General features: G+C 49.5%; 1 protein-coding gene across 1 annotated transcript; it reads right to left on the reverse strand.

Annotated features, from left to right (window-relative positions):
• Positions 1-3,980: 3,980 nt before the first annotated feature.
• LOC141289007 (uncharacterized) lies at positions 3,981-7,888 on the reverse strand. The gene is made up of 2 exons (XM_073821198.1): positions 7,024-7,888; positions 3,981-5,983 (listed from the first exon to the last, which is right to left on the reverse strand). Exons 1-2 carry the CDS (start codon positions 7,886-7,888, stop codon positions 3,981-3,983), a joined length of 2,868 nt encoding a protein of 955 aa, XP_073677299.1.
• Positions 7,889-10,913: the final 3,025 nt, after the last annotated feature.

The following is a 10,913-nucleotide window of genomic DNA, read 5'->3' on the forward strand; positions in this document are numbered from 1 at the left end:
ATTCATTTCCTCGGTCGGGAGCCCGACTCGGTCCTCAAGACAGCCCGCCTTACTACCAAGAGCGCGCAGTCAGTGCTGTAGTTCCTGAGTCAATCAGGCACAACACAGCGGTTCTCTCAAACTGAGGCTCCTGGGGCACATGACAGCTCTAGCCGCTAAGAGCCGCTAAGCTTGTTCATGTGAGACCGCTTCAGCACGATCGAGTCCCATGATGGGCATGGCATCTCGGCCCACTCCAGACTGGCGTTTTCCCACAGTTTGGCCGACAAGCCAGCCCGTGGCTTACCACGGGTTGGGTTGCCATGTACGACAGAGGCTTACAGCCTCTCCATCTGCTCCCAGGGAGTACGTGGCAGATTTTGCTACTTGCCATTCACTTGAAGCAGGTAAACTCAACCGTGCAGCCTATCGGCTCTCACGGCAGTCCACCACCTGCAGGATGGCGACTCCACCCCGTGACGCAGCTAGTTTGGAGCATATCGGTAGGCCAGCCACATCCGCTCGCCCCCGATTGCTCTCATTACCAGCTGCCTCTTTCAGAGTAGCGCTGGCACTCAGCTGACCTCCGGGGCCCAAGTACGCCCTTCCCCAGCGAGCCTCCTTGCACAGACTCTGTGCAAGTCCAGGGAGGACGAGGAGTAAGTCTGTTGGTTGCGCTACAAGAATGGCCCACCCAGACTCAGGTCTAGTAACCGTTCCCTCGCGGCAGTCCCTCCCTGTAGGGCACGGGATGACACCCAGACCTCTCCGGCCTTCGCAGGCCGTGATACAATTATCACTCAGTACCGAGCTCCCTTGACTAGGCAGGCTCGCACTGAGATGAGGTCTATTTGCTGGCTTTCCACAGAGTTACACGGTTGCAGTATGCTTCCCTTCCTGCAGGAGAGTTGAGCGCAGACTGTCCCCTCACTCTCTAAGTATATGCCGCTGCTTCGCCGCGTATCACATGCAGTAGATGGAGCTAAGTAGGTAAGCATTCACTGGCCGTGAGGTTTCCCAGAGGTGCCCAGAACGCACCCCACACCCTCTTGGGGCCTTTCCGTCGCCTTCAGAGCCGCGGGACGCTCCAATTGAGCCATTGGCCTCAGTCGAGCTATCATTCCTGTCATCAAGACAGCGCTCCTGACCGCCCTGGCTCCCGTTAAGAGGGCAGGAGACCTACAAGTTTTCTCTGTCAAGTAACGCCTCATACCCTCTGGGACCCCCCCGTCGCCCTTCGGGGCCGCGGGGTGCTCCTCAGGAGCCTCGGGCCTCAGTCGAGCTAGAATTTCTGTCATTAAGACAGCACTCCTGACTGCCCCGGCTTCCTTTAAGAGGGTAAGTTACCGACAAGCTCAGGTTCCTCAGAGGTGCTTAGCACGCACCTCATACCTCGTGGGCCTCCCCGTCGCCTTTCAGGGCCGCGGGTCGCTCCGTTGGAGCCACGGGCCTCAGTCGAGCTAAAGTTCCTGTCATTAAGACAGCGCTCCTGACTGCCCTGGCTCCCATCAAGAGGGCCTACAAGCTTCTCTGCCAGCAAAGTGTGTCGAGAATTCGGGCCCGGCGTTCTCCACGTTACCGTCGAGACCCCGGCTCGGTGCCCAAGGTCCCCACCACGCCTTTCCGCGACCAGGTGGTAGACCTGCAAGCTCTGCTCTGGAGGAGGCAGACCCAGTCGTGCGATGTTGTGTCGTTAAATATGTGAGACTGAATCACTCGGCACTTCAGCTGCACCAGCAGCTTCATCTGCCTCGGGATTCGCAGAAAGGGAATGCTCCCCGAACTGAGGTTGGCTAAATGGTGGTAGATGCCTCTCCCTGTTATACCCAGGGACAGCCGTGATCCTTGGTTCATGGCACCTCACCAGCAGATGTAAAAATCGGAAGCTGCGGGCTGGGCGACACCCTACCTTCGCTTGGTTCTCCAACCTTGCGTAGAGGCCGTTCTCCCGTGTCCTAACTTAGGGACTCTCAGGTGAGCGGGAAGACCGGCTGGTGTCGGCTTGCTGCGCCATTCCCACGTGGATCTGTGCGCTATTTCCCAGAATGTTCCCTCCGGCGAACCCTGGGTCCTCCTGCCCCGCAGTCAGGGCTAGGCGCGGAGTAGTCCTGCACTGTGATCCTGCCTGGGTTTCCTTCGCCCCGCAGGTTGTGGCTTAGTTTTTTATTATTCCAGCGGAGGAGACCGCTGTTTCCCTCGTATATCCCTAAAAACTTTTTATGGATGTATTGAATTATTCTCATTTCCACATGTAAAATTTCATGTGCTCCGCCCCCCCCAACCCATGCTTCAGTACAACTGGCATCCCTGGAGGGGCCCCCTTATTGGGCCCCAGGGCGTTGGGAAGGTTACGTTACACTTCGCCTGCCGGCACGTATACTTGTCAGCACGTGAAGCTGTTGCGTAACGCGGCGTCAGGGTCGTGGCCTTTTCCATGGGTTTGTTCCCAATGTAACGTCGAAGTGATTCGACTGAAGGGGTAACGTCTAGGTTACGAAGGTAACCCTCGTTCCCCGAAGGAGGGAACGGAGACGTTACATTCCCCTGCCACGCCCCTGGCGTCGCGCTGACGCCGGGCTCTCCCGGCTCTTCAGCAAAGCCTGACTGAGTGGTGCGTGCAGCCATCTTATATACCCGTATGTACGGGGGCGTGGCCGGCGCGCACGTCCACTCGCCAATTTTCAATTGGCCTTTTTAATAAGGCTCAGAGGTGATCGGTCTCTCAAGCGAGATCCCAATGTAACGTCTCCGTTCCCTCCTTCGGGGAACGAGGGTTACCTTCGTAACCTAGACGTTACATGAGTAACCTAAAGTTCTCTTTCAAACATTCATTCGGTATCTCACTATGGGATATAGACAACTCCCGAATTGCAGATATACTGTTCCAAAAAGGCATGTCAACCAACTCTGTGACGAGTGTAAGAAATTAAGAATTTAAGTCCCCCATTATTCGCCTGATATAATGGAGACATGTAAATTATTATTATTATTTTTACACACTTAGGACGGAATGAGCCAAGGACGGCTCTGTAACGTCCAACCTGTAAAATCTGACAAAAGTGTGTGGCGAAGCCCAACTCGCCGCAGCACAAATGTCTGGAACTGAAACACCCTTAAACAACGCCCACGAGGTGGACAACCCTCGGGTACTATGGGCTTTAAGACCCCCTGGTGCCTCAAGACCCCTGCTGTTATATCCCACTATAATAGCTTCAACTACCCAGTGGGACAGGCGCTGCCGGGAAATAGGTTTACCCTTATGAGAATTAGCCCATGAGACAAATAACTGATTACTCTTCTGCAGCGTTTTCGTTCTGTTTACATAGCAACGCAACGCACGGACAGGGCACAAACAATGAAGCCGCTCTTCTTCTGGTGACGAAAAAGGAGGCGGATGAAAAGCAATTAAATCCACTTGATTACAGGCTAGAGCTGAATCGCTCACCTTAGGCACAAACGCTGGATTGGTCTTGAGCGACACTCTCGAGCAATCCATAGCGAACTGCATACAGGAGTTATGAACCGACAAAGCATGCAGTTCACTAATTCGTTTTGCAGTTGACAGAGCCAGTAATAAAGCGGTCTTTAGCGAAAGGAGCTTTAGATCGCTGCTGTCTATAGGTTCAAAAGGTGCACGAGAGGTCCACAGACAGGTCCCATGGCGGAATCAGAGGTTTTGACACTCTGTTCAAACGCCGTGCACCTCTCATAAATCTGCATACCAAAGGGTGTTGACATAGTGTTATTATCAATACCCATATGACATGCTGATATCGCCGCAAGATACACCTTAACGGTAGAAAAAGCTCTACCTTTATCCAGAAGTTCTTGCAGAAAACATAACACATCTGCGACCGAACAGAGAAAAGGGACAATGCGCTTATGCGAGCACCATTGCTCGAAAACATACCATTTTCTATCGTAGGCAGAGCGCGTCGAGGCAGCCCTCGCGTTCTGAATTGTTTCAATCACCCTCGGGGGTAGCCCCGTAGCATTTAGGTTCAACCTTTCACGGGCCAAGCCCAAAGAGCAACTTTGTCCGGGGCGGGGTGAAATATCTCCCCGCGCGCTTGTGAGAGAAGGTCTCTGCGCAGCGGAAGAGGCCAGGGCTGGTCGACTAAGAGCTGAGTTATCTCCGTCAGCCACAGTTTCCCCGGCCAGTTCGGGGCAATCAGTATGACTGAGTGGCCGTACTGTTTTACCCTTCTTAGAGTTGGTATGATCAGACTTAGCGGAGGGAACGCGTAAAGCAGTACGTTTGGCCATGGGTACGCTAGAGCATCCACACCCATAGGCGCACCGTCTCGCGCTAGCGAGAAGAATAGAGGGCAGCGATTGTTTTCGTGCGATGCGAAGAGATCTACGGCCGCGCGGCCGAATCTCTTCCACAACTGACCCACTACCTGAGGGTGGAGTGTCCATTCTCCGTACCGAGGATTCCCCCTGGACAGGAGATCCGCCCCCGTATTCATTATTCCCGGGACGTGTGTTGCCCGTAATGAATGAAAATGTTTCCTGCCCCATACAATCAGTTTCTGTGCCAAACTGTGAAGCCGAGGAGAACGTGTGCCTCCTTGGCGATTTATATATGCCACCGCGGTTGTGTTGTCTGATCTGATCAGAACGTGGTGGTTCCACAGAAACTGCACAAAATGTTTCAACGCTAGAAACACTGTTAATAGTTCCAGATAATTTATGTGCGCGCATTTCAGCGAGGCGGGCCATTTCCCTTTTGCTATTCTGCCCTCGCACACTGCGCCCCAGCCTGAGAGCGACGCGTCCGTCGTTACCACCTTCCTCATAGAAACTACCCCCAGCGGAGTCCCGGATTCGAGGAACGAGCGGTTTCTCCAGTAACGGACAGCACGCACGCAAAGTGCTGACACTGTCACTTTGCGGTTGAGGTGGCGTTTTGGACATAAGTGTTGAGCCGCTGTCCAATTCTGAAACTCTCTCATTCGCAGCAGCCCCAAAGGAATAACAGAGACTGTTGAAGCCATTAGCCCCAGAAGGCGCAAACACAGTCTGAATGGGACTTTGCTCCCTTCTTGAAAAAGGGATAGACAGCTGCGAATTGACCTGATGCGCTCCTCTGACAGAAACGCTTGATACTGATCTGAGTTCAGTCTGAGGCCTAGATAAACTATTTCCTGTGTGGGCATCAGGCAGCTTTTTGTCTCGTTTATTTTGAAACCTAAGATTGTCAAATGAGACACAAGCATCTTCGTATCTGTCTCCGCTTGCTGCCGTGATGGAGAGCAGAGAAGGAGATCGTCCAGATAAGCTGACACTCTCAGACCCGCTGTCCTCAGCGGTGATAGAGCCGCTTCTATGCATTTGCAAAACGTCCGTGGGGCCAATGAGAGCCCGAAAGGAACAGTTGTAAATTCGTAGGCTGTGCCCTGATAGGCAAACCTGAGGAATTTCCTGTGTGCCGGGTAGATGTCTATATGGAAATATGCATCTTCCAGATCGACTGAGGTGAACCAGTCTTTCTCGTGAATAAAATGTGACAGCGTTTTGAATGTGGGCATTTTGAAGTTGTATTTTCTGAGGTGTTTGTTGAGGATCCGCAAATCCAGAATGGGACGGAGACCTCCCCCTCTCTTGGGAATGAGAAAGTACCGGGAGTAAAAACCCTGATGGCTGTCCTCCGGCGGCACAATCCGAACTGCCCTTTTTTTTAATAAAGAGGCTATTTCTTCCTCTAGAACCTGAGCTGAGTTCCCTTCTGCGGTTGACATCAACACACTGTTGAACACCGGTGGTTTTACAGCAAACTGCAGACGATAACCCCGAATTATCGTGGACAGAACCCATGGATGTACTGCGCATGCGCGCCAGCTCTCCGCGTGAAGCACGAGCGGACCGCTGCAGCCCTTGCCCACTAATGGCGCTGCCACGCCATCTAGCGGGGGAGCTGGGGATTGCAGCTCTGGATTGAGTAGTTTTGATTTTTTGTGTGTTTTTATTTTCAAACCTTGCTGTGCCCTCGGCCAACTGCCTGGATGCACAGGGAATTTGTTTATTTTTACAACACAAATATTCTCTTGTGAACTCCACTCCACTTTTCCATGTGGTACCCTGGGTGGAGGGGGGAGAAATTTTTTGTGGGGCACTGGGGGAACTGGTGCCAACTCCACAGCTGAACTGTGTAACAAGTAGAATTAGGTACTGCTCCTTTAAGGCAGAACACGCTCTCTTACTTCCTCATAAAAGAAGGAATGATAGAAGGTGCGTGAGCTGTGAGCATCGCATGTATGCATTTAAAGCCTGTTTATATTTCTGTTGCTCTCATGTTTGTTTATTTCTAGACAGTAACGCAGTTGTTAGTCGAGTGGTTTTGCAAACTACACCGTGTGTGCGTAGGACTGACTACGCTGATAATAAAGAACCGCTGTGGAATATCAGGCACGTGAGTCTCTGCTTACTCTTGGCTACAGCTACTCAGACAAGCTATCCGGCCTCCCCTGAATAAAGCGTTACAACTGGTCAAAAAATAACTTTTTGACATTTTCTTGAATGGCTCCCGAGTCCAACGCATTCTCTTGGCAGGAGGGGGAGAAAAGAACCACTCTCTTTGAGGGAGGATGACAACAGATACTCCGAGAGTGCTGTTGCTCGTCCCTGTGTCCAGAACCTTTAAACTGGTTAGGTTGCCCGGCGTTTCTTCCCTCCCTGAGGGTTTGCCGGTCTATGCCTGGCTGCCGCTGCAGCAAAAGAAGGTTTCCCCTTTGGCTGTGCTGGCTTAGGCTGTGAATCAGACTGCTGCGGCTGAGGAGGTCTGGGGCTCCTAAAAACCGTCTGACCACTCCTCAGAGGGGCGTCAAAACTGGGGCGAGCTGATGGAGGACCCTTAGGAAAGGGTTTTCGGGGGAGGCAAGCTTGGAAAGCCTCTCCTTCTTGTTTCCTCAGATCACACCGCTGGCGCATCGCTGTGACTGCTGCACCGAAAAGGGCTTTGGGCTCCACCGGAGCATCCAAAAAAATCAACCTTCTCTCTGTCAGACAGCCCTGAAAGTCCCAGCCAGAGGGCTCGCTCACCAACCACTGCCAAGCCCATGCTGCGGCCGCAGCTCTGGACTGCACCTCTGGAAGTTCTTAGGTTGAGATCTGCAATAACACAGATCTCTTCCCAAAGGGCTGGGTTTGGGGACCCAGCATCCATTTGCCTCCCCATCTCCTCCATGAGCTCTGCCTGATAAGCAGTGAGGAGAGAGGTGGCATTAAGAGCCCTTACTGCCAGAGCAGAGGAGCGATAAATCTTCTGAAAAACTGAGGCTGTTAGGCGCTCAGTACGTCCTGGCAGTGAAGCTGAGGCAGACGAAAAGGCTGCTTTGCGATTAGGATTAAGATGATGTGCCACCGACAGCTCAACAGGAGGGGGATTTGACATCCCTAGCTCCTCCATGTTCTGCACATCCAGTCTGGAAAATCCTTTCACAGGGACCCTGTGTGAAAAGGGTTTGTCCCAGAAACGCTTCATTTCTGAAACGCACGCAGGGACCGCGGGAATGACCTGCTTGGTAGCCGGGGCACGCGACGGTAGTCGTTTGCCATCATATAGATCTCTCTCCGTACCCTGGCCCGTCTGCTGCGACGGCCAATCAATAGAAAGTTTAGCCGCCGCCCTCCTGCACATTTCAAGCAGGTCGAGCTCCACCTGAGCTGAGGCAGGGGATCCTTCGCTTAACGCGCTCTCCGGACGGGAGGGAGTCGACGGAAGAATCGCGTCGTCCTCATCATCCTCCCCATCCTCCTCCAATAGACGGGCGATAGCTTCGTCATCGTCCTCCTCCTCTTCCCTTTCGTCTGCTAGGATCGGGAAAAGAGGAGGGAGCTCGGGAGAGACTTCGTCCATGAAGTCGCCCCAGCTGCATGACGCAGGCGGCTGTTTGGTTTCCACCATGTTCGGGGGCGAAAGAGAAGGGTCCCCCTTACTAGTGGCCGCTACCCGAACCCTTCTTTCCAGAACCCTTGACGGGAAAATGGAACAGTGCGGGCAACACTCGGGATTCGCGAGTGCCGCTGTAGCATGTCTCACCCCCAAGCATACAATGCACAATGGATGAGAATCTTTGCCTGAAATCATCGCTCCGCAAGCACAAGGGCGCGGGGTGTCTTTACCCTTCGCGCCCTCGCTAGGTACATTACAATTTGCCATTCAGTCACTAAGTACACCACAACGGGTCTTAGAAAAGCCAAACTAGAGAATTCGTCGTAACACGTTAATTCGCTCGTATGTGCTTTAGCAACAACTCTCACCGTGACGGTAAGAGAAAAAAGAAAAGAAAAAAAGCCTCGCTTTTAAGAATTAACTGCGTTCGCAACGTACCTTAACGGCTCGTCTTTGAACAGTTAAGCAGCTAATCCTGGAAACGAGTATAGAGAAATATATCTTCCAAGATCTTCACGGGGAAGAGAACGAGAATGAGGTACGGACCATTATGCAGTGATATATATTGGGGAGGCGGGACTCCCGCATCACTGTTGTGATTGGTCTGTCAACTGACAGACGTGGTGTAATTGGTGCTTCCAGGATTGGTCACGCCTGAGGCGTTTCCCATAGTGAGATACCGAATGAATGTTTGAAAGAGAACTAGGTGTTTGCTTGTGTCCTTGGCCTTAAATGGAAAGATGAATTTAGAATGTGTGATGACGGGGACTAAGATGATGTCATCACCACCATAGTAGTGCGAGTAAATGAAGCTTTAGAGAGAACTTTTATATTTCTGTTTTTCTACACTGTTGGTGTTTATGATTTTGTTGACTCTGATGCAGTTTATTAGGCTTACGTTTTCATTGTTTAATTTTGCATATTTTCCTTCAATATTCCTTTACAATCCAGAAAGTTTAAGATATTAGGTTTGTGTTGATTGCTGGTAGGTGCACATATTAGAAATCATCGCAATACTTAATGTCTAATAAAATTCCCATTGGAAACTTTGTTTCTCATTAACTATAGAGAAATTGATTGTAATTGTGTTTATTCTTTCAAATTTGCATTTGTTTGAGTTTTGTGTATTGAACATGTGGTCTACTCACCATATCCTGTTTCTGTGACTTCTCAAAGGAAGGGGCGGGACAATGGCTCTCCCTTTTCTGGGGTTGGGTTAAACCATGCCAACTTGTGGGGGAGGAAACTGAATCTTGGGTGATTAGGATATGGGAAGAATAGCTTGTGGTGGGTTGTATTTGGTGTAATTTGAAGAATTATATGGATGGGTTTGTGTTCTTTTTGTTGAATAAGTAAAATAGTCTTGTGTTAAAGAATTTAAAGATGTTTTGTGGTAATGGCCCTGCAGTGCCTTGTGTTAATGTCCTTCCAGGTGGTGCGGTCTGGAAGTAATGAGCCTGTCCTAGGATATATAAGCCAGTCTAGAGTAAACCTGGGAAGAAAAAGGATGGTGGGCATTCGGCTGAAAGTGTTTTTAATCTATGTTGCTGCTTGTAGCAATTTTTTTTTTTGCACTGAGTCAAGTGTTTTTTTTTTCTCTTTTGTGAATTGTGTGGTACAGCTGTGAGAATGTACCTCTCCTGCCTTTCCACTGGCATTTAATAAACACTTTTTGGATGGTATCCATGAGTCCTGAGCCTATCTACCACCTCCCCTTGACTTCGACGGGGCACACCACGACAAGAATGTTGACAATAATTTATATATCTGGGTAAATTTCTCACTTTTTTTAAGGTTTCCCAAATCCAGAGAGAGGAGGAGGAAGTGGGAAGTTGCCCTAAGAAGGGACGGTTTTGCTGCCACTGACAGGACACTGATCTGCAGTGAGCACTTCAAGAACGAGGACGTCGACAGGATCGGGCAGACTGTGCGGATTAAAGATGGTGTTGTGCCATCCATTTTCAGCTTCCCAGCACATCTTCAAAGGGTATGTGTATGTGTATCACTAACCAAAAATAATTTAAGGTGTATAAGACTTATTTATCAATATACACATGTCATTAAATTCAATTCTTTTTTGTTTTTGCAAGGTATTTAATTTGCTGTTTATTACAGAACATTTTAGACACTCAAAACTACTTTATTTTAGTCAGTAGCAATAAGAAGCACAACTTCAAGACAGCTAGAAGACAACCTGCCAATGGACTTGATGCCTGATGTAAGTATTTGCAAGTGTATTGTCGCAACTAATGATAGCATCATATAGGTAAGGGACAATGTATAGAATGCTGGTCATTATTGGGGAAATAAGTCCCGACAGGGTGAACAGGACCCCGAGTCCCCGACACACAGCGGAGGGACTTATTCCCTATAATGACCGGCTTTCTATACATTATCCCGCTTATTACACGGCTACTTGCCAAAACGAAACAATAAACTCTCCACGATATGACTCTTTAGCCTACATAGCCTATGCTATAGCCTATTTGTTACCGTTCATCGTGGCTTTTGCTGAGAAACAAAATAGATTACAGATTTAACATAGGTTCGAACGTTGGGAAGGCCCATTCAAATGGAACTTTCTGCAGCCCTCTGAAAAGCCGTGTAATAACTTGTAATATTAAATCCTTTATCTTGTTGGTACCCAGAAAGGTCTATGATGGTGTTAGTAGTCTATGAGCCCAGTATTATTTGAGGTGGTACTCTATTAAAAAAAAAATTGAAAACTACTGGCTATCTCACTTTCTCTGTCACTCATACACTGGAATGAATAAACCTTTGTGAATGTTGAAACTACACCCAGGGGTAGACAACCTTTACATTTTGTGTCGAGAGCCACAACACATATTTTTGCCTTACAAGTGGAGAAGCCTATACAATTTCTTAAAAGTATGCTGTTGTGTTGTCTGTTGAAGAACTGTAGAACCCAAAAATGTATTCAGGCTTGCAGAATTGAGATTGAATTGAAGATTGAATTCTTGAAAAAGTGAGTTATTATTATTATTATTATTATTATTTTGCCAATACAACAGGGAGA

The sequence above is a fragment of the Garra rufa genome, chromosome 16 (genome assembly GCF_049309525.1).
Source record: "Garra rufa chromosome 16, GarRuf1.0, whole genome shotgun sequence".
Lineage (NCBI taxonomy): Eukaryota > Metazoa > Chordata > Actinopteri > Cypriniformes > Cyprinidae > Garra > Garra rufa.